The sequence below is a fragment of the Crocuta crocuta genome, unplaced genomic scaffold, assembly GCF_008692635.1.
Source record: "Crocuta crocuta isolate KB4526 unplaced genomic scaffold, BGI_CrCroc_1.0 scaffold10, whole genome shotgun sequence".
Lineage (NCBI taxonomy): Eukaryota > Metazoa > Chordata > Mammalia > Carnivora > Hyaenidae > Crocuta > Crocuta crocuta.
The window spans coordinates 1,626,211-1,645,136 of NW_027527551.1; the positions used below are offsets into that span (position 1 = coordinate 1,626,211).

General features: G+C 40.2%; 1 protein-coding gene across 3 annotated transcripts; it reads left to right on the forward strand.

The window, feature by feature from the left end:
* The first annotated feature begins 304 nt into the window (after positions 1-304).
* On the forward strand, positions 305-18,031 carry CDKN3 (cyclin dependent kinase inhibitor 3). Of its 3 annotated transcripts, none has more exons than XM_077769231.1 (8): positions 305-422; positions 2,867-2,949; positions 5,589-5,644; positions 6,163-6,207; positions 9,468-9,690; positions 13,752-13,783; positions 15,829-15,929; positions 17,799-18,031. In XM_077769231.1, the coding sequence occupies exons 1-8, from the start codon at positions 414-416 to the stop codon at positions 17,883-17,885; spliced, it is 636 nt and encodes a 211-aa protein (XP_077625357.1). In that variant the 5' UTR covers positions 305-413; the 3' UTR covers positions 17,886-18,031. The 3 variants fall into 3 exon arrangements, with proteins under 3 accessions (XP_077625357.1, XP_077625347.1, XP_077625340.1); XM_077769221.1 differs by having other exon boundaries at positions 307-422; positions 9,471-9,690; positions 15,826-15,929; XM_077769214.1 differs by having other exon boundaries at positions 308-422; positions 15,826-15,929.
* Positions 18,032-18,926: the final 895 nt, after the last annotated feature.

An 18,926-nucleotide genomic window follows, 5' to 3' on the forward strand; every position in this document is an offset into this window, starting at 1 on the left:
GTACCCTGGTATCACTCTGGAATCCTGCCATGAGAAAAGTTTTCCAGCATCCCCAAAGGTGTTGCGAACCCTTGAGAGGCTTTCTCCGGGCCCGCGCTCCGCCCCCTCCCTCCTCACTTGAGGGAGGAGGGTGCCCTCCCAGCCAATCAACGTTCAACAGGGCCTGCCTCCCGCGCTTCTTTCAAAAGCCCCCTAGAAACCAATGAGCAGTTAAAGGCCGAGCCAGAGTACTCGGGGGCGGGGGAATAAATAGGACGAGAATCTGATTGGTTCCTAGAAGACGCCGCGCCCCACCTCACGGAAGGATGTACCAATGAGCTGAGCGGAGGGGCGGTCTCGGCGCGGAGCTGTTGCTGAGACGCGAGTACTGCTAGAGGGACGCAGCAGCCGGTCACGACGTGGGGCTGCCAGCGATGAAGCCGGTGAGTCGGGCCGAGGCTCGGAGAAGCGAAGCCACAGGGACAGAAGCGGTCCCCGAGGCCAGTTCGTGAGCCCGGGGACAATCCAGGGCTGGTCGCGGGCCTGACTCGCGCTGTAACCGTCCCTGGGTCGGGGAGGTGGCGCTTTCCTGGACTGGAGAGAGCGATGATCGAGAAGGAACAGGGCCGGTGGCGGACGAGGGGAGGACGGTCGTTCGCTGTGCACCTGTCGTGCACGGGCTGGGAACGGTCTCCTGCAGAGTCTCCTAAGCCTCAGGACAGCCCTGCCAGAGAGGCCTGAATCCCGTTTTATGGAGGACACTGAGGCATGGAGAACTTAGGTGTCTCCATGTATCAGTTTGCCTGATACCAGCCCCAAGGGATGTCCGGGGCTGCCCCGGTAGAGCTGTCCTCACCGAGGACGAGAAAAACCTCACCATAGACGATTGCCCATCCCCGTTTGCGGATGGGTCGCCATCCCCCGGGGCCAACTGGCACTGCATCCTTTTCTGGGGTTCAGAATCCCTGGGCCTGGGGGAGCAGAAACGTCCAACTCCGTTAGGATTTGTAAGCCTGGCTGGGAAAGCCTGAGTGAATGAGCCACACTCTATCTTCCTCTCTGAAAATCTGGAATCGTCAAAACTGCTTTAAAGAGAAAGAAAAAACAGGGTCGAGGAGGTGAGGCCCCACTTGATTCACATCACCCAGCACCAGGATTGACAGCCTATTGAAAATTTTAAAACCTTCTTTGAGTTGGTTTTAATAATAATAATAATAATTCAGAGAGATCCAAAGCAACTCAAATCTGTAGCCCAAATGGCTCTGTAATGTGATCTTGTAGTAACAAACAAGACCATTATAGAATAGTATAGCTTTCAGAGCTAGAAAGGACAGAGCTGGTTACACTTGCTAATTAATCCCCATGGGTCCCTGTGGAAGGGGCATCAGCTGTCCTTCACTCCTGGCCTCTTTCTCCACTTGCTTCCAGAAGGGACAGAGTGAGGGATTTGATCCCCCAGTTTGAGAGGAGCTGAACTCAAGCAGCTGAACCCTTTCTTCCTTTCTGACTACAGAGAGTACTTTCTAGGGCGCTCTCTGCCGCTCGGGAGCCCTGGGTTGTCTGTAGCTACCTAGGACTGGGGGAATGAGTCCAATTCTGGAGTGAAGAACTGACAAGCCCACTTGACCACAGCTTTAAAACCACGTCCTGCTTTTGACACTCAGTAGTAAAACTAACCTCTTGATTTCCATTTGCCTCCCCACTGTGTTCTCTCTCAGTTGGTTCCAACTAGGGAGTAAGAAGAAAGGTGTGGGGTTTTTTTTAATTTTTAATGTTATTTATTCTTGACACACAGAGCGAGTGTGTGTGCTAGCAGGGGAGGAGCAGAGAAAGAGGGGAGACACAGAATCCAAAGCAGACTCTAGGCTCTGAGCTGTCAGCACAGAGCCTGATGCAGGGCTCGAACTTACTAAGCATGAGATCATGACCTGGGCCGAAGTCGGACACTTAACTGACTGAGCCACCCAGGCGCCCCAACTAAGGTGTTTTCTACCAGTTCTGTAAAACAACTGTCCCTCCTTTAGAACTTAGGCCTACAGGATTGAGTTCCAGCTCCTTAGATCATTATGCAAAATCCATCTCAGTCTGTCTAGTCCAAGGATCCACAAAGTAGAGGGCAGGTTTATTCTACCTGTACAGCCCCCCATCAACCAAACTAGTAGGCTAGTTATTTTTTGAGAAATGGAGGAGGTGAACTACCCTACCTTCATCTTCTCTGCCCTGATGTTACAGTTCCTGAAAACAAGCTCTTTCCCCTTTTGCCCTTATTGCCTTAACTTCTTCCCTATCTGCCTTAAAACCTCCTGCTCATCCTTTAAAACTCAGCTGATGCATGTCCTCTGAAACTTTGTCCAGCTCCTTGTCTGAGCTGCCTGTCACTCCCTTCCCTGCCCTAAAGTGCATAGTTTATGCTTGCATGTTAGCACTTACACCTTTCTTCTATAATCTATGCACATATCTCTCTCTCCAACTGTACTGAAGCTATTTATTTCATGGATCTTTGCATCTCCAGAGCTTGGCAAATAAAGGTGTTCGAGAAATGTTTGTGAATGAATGAATAGATCTCCTCACTTTAAAGTTGTGGGAAAATGAGACCCAGAATAAACTGAAGTTGCTTGTTCAAGATTATATGGTAAATGGCAGAGCCAAGACCAGAATCCTGGTTTGTTACCAACCCAACGGTCTTTCTAGCGGAGTGCTATAATTATCAATAGGATGCTAAAAGCTATAATTTATTATAGATTTTATTTACTATTGCTATTGCTGACCATTCTGACAGTCCAGATTGAATCAACTGCAAATATGCATTCATCGTGTTAAGCAAGGGTCAGCTTATATGTAAATATTTTTCTTTACAGTTATTTAACATAACTGATTTCTTTTGAAGCCTAGTTCATTGCAAACAAGTGAGTTTGACTCATCAGATGAAGAGCCTATTGAAGATGAACAGACTCCAATTCAGATATCATGGTATGTTAACACTTCTGATCAATGATGAGCTAAATTATTTGATCTGTACATCATAAGCCATGTAGATATATAGTCCACATATCAAAAATATTTAGTGGGCACCTGAGTGGCTCAGTTATTTAAGGGTCTGACTCTTGATTTCAGCTCAGGTCACTATCTCACAGTTGGTGAGATAAGCCCTGCATCAGGCTCTGCACTGACAGCATGGAGCCTGCTTGGGATTCTCTCTCTCTCTCTCTCTCTCTCTCTCTCTGCCCTTCCCCGCTGACTCATGTGCACGTGCACTCTCTCAAAATAAATAAACTTTTTAAAAAAAGAAAAGATTTAGTGATTCTCTTCTGCTGATGTATATTTCTAAACTTTAAGGGATTCTCGGGGCNTCTCTAACTCTGTGTTTTATTTACCATCTATGAAAGAATAAGGCTTTCCTTTTTGAGGGGCTTAGGGGGGAAGTTGTTCTTTATGCATTCAGAAAACTATAGTAGAATCAAGTAAGGAGTTGAGATAGATCAGAGTATCTCCCATTTGGTACCAAAACTTACTTATTCTTTTAGGACAAAAGAATAGTATACCAAACATAGGACGAGATATTTAATTGTTTATCATTTAGTCAAACCCTAGAACTCCTTGCCACAGTAATGCATCTACTAGCAGACCCTGCTTAAAATAAAAGCCACATTACCATAGATACATGAGCAAAAACAAATGTTTCTATCCAGAATTGACTTCCAAATCTTGGCAGTGATTTATGGTTACACCAGATTCTCTACAACAATGTTTTTTTCTCATTCCTGTAAATGTAATAATCTCTCTCTTTAAGGAAACACCATTCCCACTCTGAAAAAGTTTGGTTTTCCTCAAAAATTAAAAAAAAGAAACCTACCTATGACCCAGCAATTGCACTACTAGGTGTTTATCCACAGGATACAGGAGTGCTGATTCAAAGGGGCACATGCACCCCAATGTTTATAGTAGCACTCTCAATAATAGCCAATGTATGTAAAGAGCCTAAATGTTCATCAACCGATGAATGGACAAAGAAGATGTGGGATATGTATCTATAATGGAATATTACTCGGCAATGAAAAGAATGAAATCTTGGGGCACCTGAGTAGCTTAGTCGGTCAAGCGGTTAACTCGGTTTTGGCTCAAATCATGATCTCACAGTTTCATGAGTTTGAGCCCCACCTCAGACTCTGTGCTGGCAGCGAGGAGACTGCTTGGGATTCTCTCTTTCTCTCTCTGCCCCTCCCCACTTGTTCTGCCTCTGTCTCTCTCAAATAAATAAACATAAAAAAAAAAAGAATGAAATCTTGCCATTTGCAGCAACATGGACGGACCTAGAGTGTATTATGCTAAGGGAAATAAGTGAGTCAGGGAAAGACAAATTTAAGAAACAAAACAGATAAACATAGGGGAAGGGAAGGCAAAAATAAGATAAAAACAGAGAGGGAGACAAACCATAAGAGATTCTTAAAATACAGAGAACAAACTGAGGGTTGCTAGTGGGGTGTCAGATGGGGTGGTGGGCTAAATGGGTGACGAAGCATTAAAGAGGGCACTTGTTGGAATGAGCACTGGGTGTTATATGCAAGTGATGAATCACTAAATTCTACTCCTGAAATCATTATTGCACTATATGTTAACTAACTTGGATTTAAAATTTTTTTAAACATTTCTAAAAAATTTTAAAAAACACCATTCCCAACTATAGGAAAAGAAAAAGAGGGTGTTATCCCTAAAGTTCCTTTTATTCCACCATCAAATAGCAATGATCTTTCATTTCCCCTTTTAATCCCTTTTCAAACTCAAAACCTCATCTAATTTTCAAAGTCACATGATATTTATATGATGACCTCTGTTTGCCTCTAAACTCCTCTTCTGTCCTGTAGACAAGATTAACCCTACCTGTTTTGTCCCTGAGTACCGTAAACCAGGAAATATGATTTCTTAAAATTATTTTATTTTAACCAAAGCCTATTGCAACATGGGGTGCCTGAGTGGCTCAGTCAGTTAAGCATCTGACTTTTGATTTGGGCTCAGGTTATTATCTCACGGTTCATGGATTCGAGTCCCACGTCTACACTGTCAGCACAGAGTCTGTTTGGGATTCTCTCTCTCTACCTCTCTCTCTGCCCCTTCCCTGCTTGTTCTCTCTCTCTCTAAAAATAAATAAATAAACTTTAAAAATATTTTTTTAAGAGGATGACTATAAAGAAATCTTAAAATAGTAACATAGAATGAATGCTGGGGGTGAAATCGTCAGAAGGTCATTTTCTAGCTTATTCCCCAAGGTTACTAATAAAAAATATCTCAGATAACATACCACAGGATAACTTAGGTATGCTTTATACTACCTGTAGGCAATCTAGGCATTATTATCTTTAAGGTAAGTTTAAGTTACCTTGCCACTTTTAAGACTTAAATTGTGACAAAGCAAATGATAAGCCCCTGTTTGAAAACTTCCAGCCTCTCTGGGCCTTTTTGTGAACAACGCATTGATATTTGCATTTTTGTTTTATGACTACTGTAAAACCTTAAAACACCCTTGTTCGGTGCCAAGCACACATTAGTGAAACTGAATTTCCATTTACAACTTTTTAAAAACAGAATTAAACTTAAAGTTTTATTCTTTTCAGGCTACCCCTGTCACAAGTGAATTGTTCTCAGTTTCTTGGCTTATGTGCTCTTCCAGGTAGGTAACACTATAGTCAGCTTCCTATTGAGATACTTCAGATAATATTTGTCAGCTGACACATCATACTCTGTACTGAGCAGTACGAGAACATCATAGACCAGAAGCCTGGGGAAGTCACTTCTGGAAGCTCTCCTGTGGGCTGTAAAGGAACACAGATCACTCTTCAGCCCTTCTAGAACCACATTCACAGTTCTATATTTCTGGCTTACCTACCTGAATAAAATGTAAACACTGGGGTACAGGTTACAAGGCTGAGGGCAACGAGCAGGTACTTGTTACAGAAAGGACACAGAGCAGAGAATCTTTGGATTAGGAGTCCCTTCAGCTGGGATCTCTGAATCCCTGCAATTATATTCCTAAGAATATAAGAAATTGAAATCCACATTCCAAATGAAATTGAAACATACAAATGATCATATGATATGACTTTCTAAAATAGCTGTGTTTGTGTTTAAATATATTTCTTATATATGACTGATAACTGACTTTTTTACTTGCCTTATTACTGCTTATAGGTTGTAAATTTAAAAATGTTAGAAGAAATATCCAAAAAGATACAGGTAGGTATAACATGAAACAACCCTATTAATAGTTTTTTTCTGAATAACTCTGAAAATAATGTGTAAAAAAGAACGTTAGTCTCTGTTCAGTATACCAAATAAATGTTTGGTATTTCATAATTAAAAAATNAAAAGATACAGGTAGGTATAACATGAAACAACCCTATTAGTTTTTTTCTGAATAACTCTGAAAATAATCTGTAAAAAAGAACGTTAGTCTCTGTTCAGTATACCAAATAAATGTTTGGTATTTCATAATTAAAAAAATTTTTTTTAATGTTTTTATTCATTTCTGAGAGAGAGAGAGACAGCATAAGCAGGGGAGGGTCAGAGAGAGAGGGGGACACAGAATCTGAAGCAGGCTCCAGGCTCTGAGCTGGCTGTCAGCACAGAGCCTGACGCAGGGCTCGAACCCACGAACCCCGAGATCATGACCTGAGCCGAAGTTGGATGCTCAACCGACTGAGCCACCCAGGCACCCTGATATTTCATAGTTTTAAACTATAGACTTACTCTAACATGAGAAGAGGTATTTGCGAAGGACACAGAGAACTAATTTACTAACCAGCATTGCTTTTCACCGATTGTTGTAGTTACACAGAGAAATTGCCCTTGAATTTAAAATGTACACACTGGAGGGAGGAAAGTATGTAAATAGAAAACTGATGTTTCACTGCCAAGATCTTTGAATATACTATCCTGTGTGGACTTGATTGTTGTGATAGCAGAAATTAAGCCGGAGCTGGGAACCCAGAGGTAGTAGTGAAAATGTCCATCCTGGTTTAAAAATTTAGAGAGCCAGCATCTAGGTAAGAAAGATGGAGTAGGGCCAATCTTCACAGGCCCAAGGATGTTCATACCAATATAGCTTCAAATCTAATAAGCCCACAAATACACTCAGTCCACCCCAATTTGGAATTTACATATTACATGATACTAAAAACTTGGATTTTCAAAATATTTTATCATGGTTGGCCTGGAAAATCTCAAGGCTAATAGTCCTACCTATGTCCTTATAATACAATGAAATAAATATAGATATAAATATAATGTATAAATGATATATATAAGTATATAACATAAATATATATCTTGATTCTGACCACTATACATATTTTTATTTTATTTATTTTTTGCTGCTTATTTTATTTTTTACAAATAGTTTATTGTCAAGTTGGTTTCCATATAACACCCAGTGCTCATCCCCACAAGTGCCCTCCTCCATGCCCATCACCCCCCTTCCCCCCACACCCATCAACCCTCAGTTTGTTCTCAGCATTCAAGAGTCTCTCNGTCTGACTTATTTCACTCAGCATAACACCCTCAAGGTCCATCCATGTTGCTACACATGGCCAGATTTCATTCTTTCTCATTGCCATGTAGTATTCTATCGTTAACCACGATACATATTTTTAATCGTACATTTTTTACCTAGTTTTTTTGGAGTATCAATTTATTAATGTATCTTCTCTCATTTATTCCTTACCTGCCAAAAAAGACTTGGAGCTATAGATTAGTTGACTCTTGCAGTTATTTGTAAAGATGCTCTGATTTAGAGGTACCTGCCATGGTAGGAAGTTTTCATTTGGAGACCACGTAAGTCATATGCAAACAATAACGAAGACCACTAGTTCAAGAACCAGTCTTGCACATTTTGGAAAGCCCTATTCACTGCCAATATTTGGGAATTTGGGGTTTCCAATAGTTTACCAAACCTTTTGTCTTCCAGTGAGATCTTGAGTACAATCCAGTGTGTAAGAGATGGCAATCTGATGGGAGAGACCCACATCTCCCTGCACCAGATCCTGTGGGTCCTCCTCAGAGCCCTTTCTGGGAAAGTTTGAAAACCACTGTATAATAGAAATTACGTGTATGAGAGGCAGATAGAAAATTACCTACTCTTGGGAGCCTAGGTGGCTCAGTCGGTTGAATGTCTGACTTTGGCTTGGGTCATGATCTCATGGTTCATGGGTTCAAGCCCCAAGTCAGGCTCTGCGCTGACAGCTAGCTCAGAGCCTAGAGTCTGTTTTTGGATTCTGTGTCTCCCTCTCTCTCTGGCCCTCCCCTGCTCATGCTGTCTCTATCTCTCTCTCAAAAATAAATAAAACATTAAAAAAAAAAAAAGAAAATTACCTACTCTTGAAAATGGTGAAGCGTGCTAACTACGGAGTTAATCCTTTTAGAAGTATAAAAAAAATAACAGTATTATCCAAAGCGGCACTGTCCAATGGAAATGGAAGCCACAAATAGAAGCCATATATGTAACTTTATGTTTTCTAGTTGTCACAGTAAAAAAGTAAACACAGGTGAAATTAACTTGATAATGTATTTTATTTAACCTAGCGTAGCCTAAATAGTATCATTTCAATGACTCTAAGTATAAAACAAATTATTGAGATATGGGGTTTTTGTACTTAATCTCTGAAATCAGATCTATATTTTACACTTATGTCTCAATTTGCATGAGCCACATTTCAAGTATAAATCTGGAGGTTCATGATAAAAGGCACTTTGTACTTAGTTAAATGCCCCTGGATTTGGGAGGCCATTTGGCCCTGATTTGAGATCAGCAAGAATTAGTTATTCATTTTGAACCTAATGATCTATAATGAGTATTGCCATAAGGACGTCCCAGTGTATAGAATGGCCTATAGTACTATTGCTTGGTTCATATTCATTATAGTGAAAATTAGCTAAGTTGCATAATATTTCCTGGAAACCTAGTCCATAAAATTAGATGCATGATAACGTGGCACAATACAAACATAAAGGAGAACAGGAGCTCAGGTACCATAGGCGGGCTGGAGTTTTACCTACAAGGCTTAGGGTAAAACAAAACAGCAGAGTGATGAAAGTAAGAAACATGGATTTTGTGAGAAAAAAAAGGGGGGGGAATGTGCTGTCAGTTCTTCACAAGAGTTTATTTTGAAATATTAGATGTTTTAAAATTTATTTTAAAGCAGTACCGAAAATATCTTTTTTCAAGAACAGCAGTGTAATTGACTCATCTTAAAATTCAGGTTTAATTTTACTACCTTTTGGTTCAGGCATTTCTAATTCCTATTTTGTGCTCAGTGACTTGATTTTTACCCTACTTTGAAGACAGAGCGAAATTGTTTTAGATTATCAATAAGTAAGATATTGTTTTAGATTATCATTTGTTCGTTTGGCTTAAGAAATTTAACACCACATTCTCTGTCTTGACTATTTAAATTTGTAATATTTTGTACATGTGTATCCGTCTCTTGGTCTATTGGCAGAAGAACTAAAGAGCTATGGTATACAAGACATATTTGTTTTCTGCACCAGAGGGGAACTGTCAAAATACAGAGTCCCAAACCTTTTGGACCTCTACCATCAGCATGGAATTATCACTCATCATCATCCAATCCCAGATGGAGGGACTCCTAACATAGCCAGCTGCTGTGAAATAATGGAGGAGCTCGCAGTCTGCCTTAAAAATAACCGGAAAACCTTAATACAGTACGTTTTTATTTTCTCTGTACATTACATGAGTAATGTCCCGGTCAGAATGATTTTTCTAATTATTGCATCCTTACTCGCTTATTACTTACCTTATAGTTTGGTGCAAGGATTAAAAGGAGATAAAGCAGCAGGGCACCTGGGTGGCTCAGCTGGTTAAGCACCTGACCCTTGGTTTCAGCTCAGGTCAGAACCTCACGGCCGTGAGATCGAGCCCTGCGTCAGGCTGCATCAGGCTGCATCAGGCTCCACGCTGTCAAAACTAAGCCTTCTTGAGATTCTCTCTCTCCCTCTCTCTCCACCCCCCTCAAAATAAATAAATAAACTTCAAGGGAAAAAAAAGAGAAAAGATGTGAAAAGTTCTAGTACAATGTCTGCTACAGAGAAAAGCACTCAGATATGTGCCTGCTTCAGATTCTGGATCTCCCTATCTCTCTGCCCCTCCGTTGCTTGTGCTATGTCTCTCTCTCTCAAAACTAAATAAATGTTAAAAACAATTTCTTTAATTAGCAATGAAATCATTCATAAGCAATGAGTAGTCTTAAAAATATGGCTGGAAAATTACATTTTATGATATGAATTTGCCACCAGCTATGCAAAGCTGCTGGTATAGAAGTTTAAAACAAAATAAAATGGACTAAGAGATTAAAAAAAAAAAAGGAGGAGAGAAAAAAAAGTAGCATGGAGAAAGGAAAGGATAAAGGGAGTGACGGTCAGCAACTGACAGTAGCAGTACAAAGATTAGAAGTGGTGCTATGGATAAGAACTACGGCCCTGCCGGCAGTGAGATGCACAGCACAGGAGGGCCGGCCACAGGGAGCAAACTAGTCCTTCTCTGTGCTTCTTGTACTTTCTGTATCCTAATAAACTGCTTAATGGTTTCTGGAACAAGATAAAGTATTAAATAGTTTGATACCTCAAAAGCCCTAAAGTCATTGCTTTGAGTTAGAAAGTATGCAGACTATACGGAATAACCAGGGCGCCGGGCTCAGGGCTGCAAGGGAAAGGGACAAGCCCAGCCACCTTCTCTCCTTCGACCTAGAGCTCTGGGGCCTCATGCCAACTGTTTCCATTTGAAGGCAACCCAACTAGTACAAGGGTCTTTGGGGACACACCATATACGGCTGAACTAAACTCTAATATACAGAGAAATATAGCCAGGAGAGTAAGGAATAGAAAGAACTAGAAACCATCCCACATTCTACAGTTTCCAATCTTTCTCTAGAGAGAAGCATAATCTATAATTGTAAGCAACTACTAATTGCTTTACAATTATAAAAGCAAAATTTTAGGGGCGCCTGGGTGGCTTAGTCGGTTAAGCGTCCGACTTTCGCTTAGGTCATGATCTCGCGGTTCATGGGTTCGAGCCCCGCGTCGGGCTCTGTGCTGACTGCCAGCTCAGAGCCTGGAGCCTGTTTCAGTCTGTGACTCCCTCTCTCTCTGACCCTCCCCTGCTCACGCTGTTTCTCTCTCTCTCTCCTAGAAATAAATAAAAACATTTAAAAAATAAATAAAAGCAAAATTTTAGACTACAGTTGTCTCTGCTAAATTTTCTGCCAAGTCTAAGTAAAACAGCATTAGAAGATGTAGCTGATGAAAAATGTTTTTCCAGTTTGGGGATCCATTTTTCTTTTTTTTTTTCAGTTTTTTAATGTTTCTTTTAGAGTGCGAGTGGGGGAGGGGCAGAGAGAGAGGGAGACACAGAATCTGAAGCAAGTTCTTCAGATGCAGGCTCTTCTGTGCTGAGTTGTGACCACAGAGCCCGACATGAGGCTAAAACTCACGAACAGTGAGATCATGACCTGAGCTGAAGTTAGACGCTTAACCAACTGAACCACCCAGGCGCTCCTAGACCCATTTTTCAAATCAGTCCTGAGATTTTTTTGTTTTTTTAAATAAATCCTTGGAAGCAGCCTCTACTGAAAAGTTTCCAGAGATCAAACTAGCTCAGATAGTGAAATTTAACAAATACTACTCGAGCAAGTTCTAGCACACCAGATGCTGTCTGATGTTTGAACAGAATACAAACAGGATGGAAAGATGGTTGGGGAGCCCGCGCATATGTTGAATGCTTCTGGTTCCCATATAATAAAGCATCTGATGACTGGAAATTTTCATTGTCCTAGAGCTTTCAAAGGTGTCCTACAGTGACTCATGTTTGGATAAAGACAATTTTCTATCCATTCTGCTATCTTTGAGTGCCCACATTGCTAGATGGCTCTAGAGTTTATCCCTCAGAGCCTCAGAAATTGGATCTGGTAAATTTTTTTCCACTATCTTGTGGCCTGCCAGTGCTGTCTCACCGATTCTCCCTGTGCATTTCTGTTGCTTTATAAAATCAGGATACTGCTTGCCTACTGTATTGTGCTATTTCTATTTAAAAACAAAACTACAAACCAGGTAGCTTAGAATAGAACTTATTCTCTCCCAGTTCTGAAGCTAGAAATCCAAAATCAAGGTGTCAACAGGACCATATTCCCTCTGAGACTCTGATAGGATCCTTCCTTGCCTCTTCCTAGTGGTGGCTGTCACTCCTCAGTGACCGTGGGCTCACAGCCATATCACTCCAACCTCAACCTCTGCTGTCACATGATTCTGCATTTCTGTGTCTTCTCCTTATATAAGGACACCAATCATATTGGATTAGGGCCCAACGACCTCATCTTAATTTGATTATATGTGCAGACACCCTATATCCAGATAAAGCGACATTCACAGTACCAGGGGTTAGGACTTCAACATAGCTTTACGGGGATACAATCCAACCCATAACACCCACCATGCACCAAACACTATGCATACAAAACACACACTGTGAGGCACAGTCCCCACCCTCAAGGAGCCCCTGCTAACAGCACTACCATGTGAGGGCAGTAAGACTCACATGAGGTGTGTACAAGGCAGCACAAGTGACAATGACGGTTTCTGTGGGGGCACAAAGGCAGTTCAGAGAAGGCAGTTTGAGCTGGATTTGAAGGATGAGCAGGAATCAGAGGAGGAAGCATAAAGGTCGCAATGAGTATGAAGCAGTATTCATCTTGCAGAAAACAACTGAAGTGTTCTACCTCCCTCCACCTGTCTGTGGTAGATCCTCATATCTGGGATACTTAGTAGAAAGCAAGTTCATGAATACGTAGGAGTCAGTGACTGTTTGGCCCTCTGTCTCACATCCTATCCCACAACATGTTTCTACAGCTTCATCTCTAGTACATCACAGTCATTTATGTTCCTGATAAGTCATCAGCACCAAATTAGGTTCAGTATACCCTCCAAGAAAGTCAGGAATTGCATAATACTTTTTTTTTAGCATCTTTGAAAGTAATTAGAATGAATGGTTTTATGGCTTTGAGGTTAATCATGATTTTCTTCTGGAAAATCCAGTTATACAGACTGCTGATTTCTTCACAAGGCTAGACATTAGCAATTAACATTCATTTGCGTCTTACTCTGTGCCAAGCTCTGCTGTAAGCCCTTTACAGAGGTTAGTTATGTCCTTCAGTCCTAACTATGATACAGATTCTGAGGCTGTCACCATTTGATAGGTGAAAAGGCTGAGACCCAGAGAGGTTAAATAACTTCCTTATGTTCACTCATGTAATAATGACAGATTCACCATTCAGCCCCAGACAGTGGGGCTCTAGAACTCATGCTTTAAATCTCTATAACATGCCACCTCTGTATTCTTTTTAGATAAGTTGTCATGTCATATGGACTTGTCCCATAACCACTAAGGTTTTGTTTAGACAGAGGAAAACAAACTGGCAATTGGTAAAAATAGTCTGAGAAGTTCCACTTCTCAGATGTGGATACTGGTGTTTAAAAAGATCAATTAAAAGGCCTGCACGGATCCTTACAGGTGTTCAGAGAATATCTCCTAACAAATAAACAAGCACACCTTGCTCCTTATTAATTTAAAAATGTTTATTACCCTCTGTGTGCCAGACACTGTACTAGCAGGCACTATGAAATTCAGAAATAGAAGGCGCAAGGAGCAAGTCTTTAGTTCTAATTGGTGGGGTGAAATGAAAATGTACAATATTCAAATTGTGCTTCCATTTCAGCTGTTACGGAGGACTTGGGAGATCTTGTCTTGGTAAGAAATTTATTTTCATTACTCAGTAATTTTTTAAATCCTCAAAGTAGACAAAAGTATCCTGTGTCCGGGCCGTGTGCTCAGTTTGTATTAAAATGAGACAAAACACAATATAAATCTGCTAAGACCTAAAGATTTATTTAAAGGGGCGCCTGGGTGGCTCAGTCAGTTGAGCACCTGACTTTGGCTCAAGTCATGCTCTCACGGTTTATGAGTTTGAGCCCCAATTCGGGCTTGCTGCTATCAGCACAGAGCACACTTAGGACCCTCTGTCCCCCCTCTTTCTCTGCCCCCCCATATGCTCTCTCTCTCAAAAATACATACATACTTTCATACATAAATATTTAAGGCCCTTAATTTGCTACTCTCTAGAAAGCTAGGTGGGAATGGGAAGTCTTTTCAACATCATTTTGAAGGATTCTGCAAATCATTATCTACAAGTCTTAGCACCTACATTCTTGCATTGTTTTCTACTGCTTTCTTATGCAGGTGTTATAATACTGACAGTAAATTCTACATAATACCTATGGGTAACATAAGTATAGAAGCCAAAGTTAATTACATCATGTAATTTCTGCTCCCTTTTTAATAAATGTGTTAGAAGGGGCGGCTGAGGTGAAGCTCAGGTTTCTGCTCAGGTCATGATAACACAATTTGTGGTGGGCTCTGCCCTGACAGTGTGAAGCCTGCTTGAGATTCTCTCTCTCCCTCTCTCTCTGCTCCTCTCCAGCTTTCTCTTGTTCTCTCAAAATAAATAAATTTTTTAAAAGTAAAATTTTAAAATGTATTAGAAAAAAAAAAGTTAACAAAATGCCAAACCAGGGTAACAGTTATTCTTTAATGTAGGAAAGTATCAAAATTAAAAGCTTTTTTGCTCCTAAGAACATTATCAAAATGAAAAGAGAAGCCAGAGAATGGAAAACATTATTTGCAAACCATGTATCTGATAAGGGACTTACCTAGGAAGAATTCTTACAACTCAATAATAAAAAGACACCCCAATTTAAAGAATGGGCAAAGGATCTGAATAGATATTTCTCCAAACAAAATACACACATGACCATTAAGGACATGAAAAGATGCCTAACATCATTAGTCATCAAGGAAATGCAAATCAAAACCATAATGAGATACCACTTAATACCCATTAGGATGGCTATTATCTGAAAAATAGAAAACATGAATTGGGAACTGGAACCTTCATATACTGCTGGAGACCATGTAAAATGGTGCAGCTGCTTTGGAAAATAGCCTGGCAGTACTTCCTCAAGCATTTTAAAACACAGTCACCCTCTACCCAGCAAAGTCACTGCAAGGTATATGCCCAAAAGAAATGAAAACATGTCTACACAAACATTTGTACATGAACATTTATAGCACCATTATTAATAATAGCCCAAAAAATGGAACCAACCTAAATGCCCCCATCAAGTGACCATGGGTAAACAAAATGTATATCTATACAATGGAATATTATTCATCCCTCAAAAGGAATGAAGGAGTTCCATGCCACATAGGAGTCCTGAACACATGATACTAAGGGAAAGAAGCCAGTCACAAAAGGCCACTATGATTGCATTTATATAAAATGTTAGAAGAGGCAAATCCACAGACAGAAAGTAGATTAGTGGCTGCTTAGGAGAGGGGAGATGGGGGCCGGGGAAATGATGACAACGGGGGACAGGGTTTCTATGAGGGGATGAAAATGTTCTAAAATGGTGCTGGTGATTGCACATATCTGTGAATACATTAAAATCCACTGAATCATACCCTTTAAATGAATCATAGGGTAGATGAAATAGAATTCAACAAAGCTATTAAAAAGAACGAAGCCAGTGTTTAGTTTCAATTCAGCCACAGTCATTTGAAATCATAATTTAACTGTCAAAAACAAAAACATGTACTAAAAGACCTCAGTCATTTAATTCATTTTGAACAATTACACCAAATTCCCATCTTCTGCACCAGCAGAAGTCTAACTGAATATACAATGCTCTACCCAATCATTAATAATACACTGTTTCCCTCACATGCTCTGTTAGTAGCCGCTTGTCTCCTACTGTACCTGTCCGACAGAGTTTCACCACAGCAAGCCATAGACAGCCTGAGAGACCTAAGAGGATCTGGAGCAATACAGACCATAAAGGTAAGGAGGCTGATCGTTCTGTGTGGTTGTGGTTTAGAGGCAGTTACAGTGTCCTATAGCATCAAAAGGGCACCGGAAACCCAAAGCATTCTAGTATTCATATATCACCTGTTCAAAATTTATGTTTAAATATAATCTGGGATGTCTGGAAAAGTTCACAGTATTTCAAATAATGAAATAATGAAAATAATGAAAACTCTGAACTTTCCAATTTACTCTTGCAGGATCTACTACTGTTCAGTTTTTACCCATTTAGTTCTCAGAATGAATCCTCTCCTCTGGAAAGGTGATTACCATAAATTTGGTCCTTTCTTAGCTTAAAAGATCTAGTGAAGATTCTCTCACCAAAATGTTTAATAAAGATAGATGAGGGGTGCCTGGGTGGCTCAGTCAGTTAGGCATCTGACTTGGATTCAGGTCACAATCTCATGGTTTGTGGGTTCGAGCCCCGCATCGGGCTCTGGGCTTTGGATTCTATCTCCCTCTCTCTCTGCCCTCCCCTGTTGTGCTCTGTCTCTCTCAAAAATAAACGCATTTAAAATTTTTTTTAAAAAAATAGATGAATGACTAGAATACCAAAAAATGCAAAGCAACGCTAATTATCCTTTGCTGTGGACAACTAGAGTGACATCTTCCACATATACTTTCTCCTTAACACCTACAAAATCTCTGCAGTAGCAATGCCCAAAGGATATTATTATATATTAGTTCCTGAAGGATTCTGCAGATTTCACTTTATTTCTAGATTTGTAAAGCTAATTTGCCTTCCTTTCTGAAATACTCTGGGTCAGCATTAATGGACTAAACCGGAGGATCAGGCACTAGTAAAGAGTCCTGGCCTGTAGTGGCTTACTGGCCTTGAGTCCATCTTCTTCAGGCCAGGGATCAACCCAACTATCATGAATGTGAACTGTTATAGTAACTGACAGATTCACCAAGCAGCATGATTCTCAGGGCTTAAAGAAGGTTGTTCAAAATAATCCATACAGGATCCACTTCACCGTACAGGTTCTGAAAACAGAGAATTCACCTTCTTATCTGTTAAAATCAAATGATCCTTCAAATTCAAGATGTTCTCAAGTCTCTCAAACTAAACAAAATGATCACACATATGCGTATGTGTGTTTTACATCTTTAACCTTGGAGAGAATTATGCCCCCATGCTATGGGCTGTCCAGCTGATCACCCAGCACTCTGGGGCAAACAGGCGTCCCCATATCTGTGCTGATGTGCTTAGCAGTATGCAATTCCAACTTCCCAATAATGGTAAGAAATGAGATTATTGGCAGAATGAGAATATCCTCTGGGAAACTATTAAAACGCCAAATAAATGATTTAAAGCTTTTTAAATTCTGCTTATATGTTAAGATTAGAGTTTGTTTTTTTAAATACTGACTACTATGAACACTATTCCAAATGGATTATATCATCACAAGCAGCAGAATCCAGGGCTTCTATAAATGAAGAAATTTATTTTTTTGAATATACCACTATTACTTATTACAGAAAGTACCCTCTCCTCCCTACTTAACCCCCAGAGGAAAATACATTAGCAAAAAGAATGCTTTCGTGTACTACTTTTAATTAGCTCCTGCAGTAAAGGGAGAAAGGATTTTACAGATTTATAATACATTCATATGTATCACATGGTGCCTTCTGATTTTTAGAGATTTTTAAAGCAAGTTTTTTCACACTATATGCGGCTTTATCAAAAGGTAAAACTTCTCCATAATGCAAACACTTCCTTACCCAAAATGATGTAGAATTGTTCATAGCAATTATTTTTTGGTTCCTGATTCCTACTAGGATTGTACTACTCTGCTAACTAGTTTTCTACAATGTATTTAAATATATCTTTACTTTTTCCAGCAATATAATTATCTTCATGAGTTTCGGGACAAACTAGCTGCACATCTATCATCAAGAGATTCATTATCAAGATCCGTATCTAGATAAAAAAGAATTTCAAATAACATATATATGACCATGTCTGAAATTTAAGAGTTATTTAACATAATTTGTATTGAAACAAAACTTACTAGTGTTATCAACTTGAATGTAAATGTGTATGTGCAGATATTCCTAAAGCTTTTATTGACAAACTTCAGTTGTGTCTCTCTTGTAGAAGACTGAATTAATTACTAGACAATTTTTGAAATGTACTGTCTTCTCTGATACATATTTTGCCTGGAAATAATGCTGAAATGAGCATATGGAAAAATGTTTGCCTGCCTGTTTTTATTATTTATCACACTTTGACCTCATTTTACGATTTATAACTACCAGGTGGAATATGACATAGTAATAAATGGGTATGAGTACAAGCTAAAATCAAATGACTTTCACCCTCTATTCCTCCCACATTTCCTCCCATGGCTTTTCCTCCTTCGTATGAATCGTCTGGTCACCTCCCTCCTAATACTGGATCATCCCCAACAGGTGTTTATCCAGCATTTGCTGGAACATTTTCAGATATGAGGAACGCCCTGGTTCAAACAGCTGCTCTGTTTTTAGATCACTCATTTTTTTACCCTAGGAGCTACACGGAATGAATTAAATCCCTCTTTCACATTTATGTTAGAAAGCACTTATCTGGGGCGCCTGGGTGGCTTAGTCGGTTAAGCATCCGACTTTCGCTTAGGTCATGATCTCGCAGCTCGTGGGTTCGAGCCCCGCGTCGGGCTCTGTGCTGACTGCCAGCTCAGAGCCTGGAGCCTGTTTCAGTCTGTGACTCCCTCTCTCTCTGACCCTCCCCTGCTCACGCTGTCTTTCTCTCTCTCTCCTAGAAATAAATAAAACATTAAAAAAAGAAAAAGAAAGCACTTATCTACAGATTACGAGTCTCCAACTCTCTCCCTCACTTCACCTTATGCTATTGATTATGTCTTTTTGTCTTTAAATGTAATGTTGAACAGTTGTTTGCCCTGCAGACAAGGATGTTTTCACAGACCGTGGTGGCTTCAGTATTACGTGCAATAGTGCCTTGGCTGCTGGTGA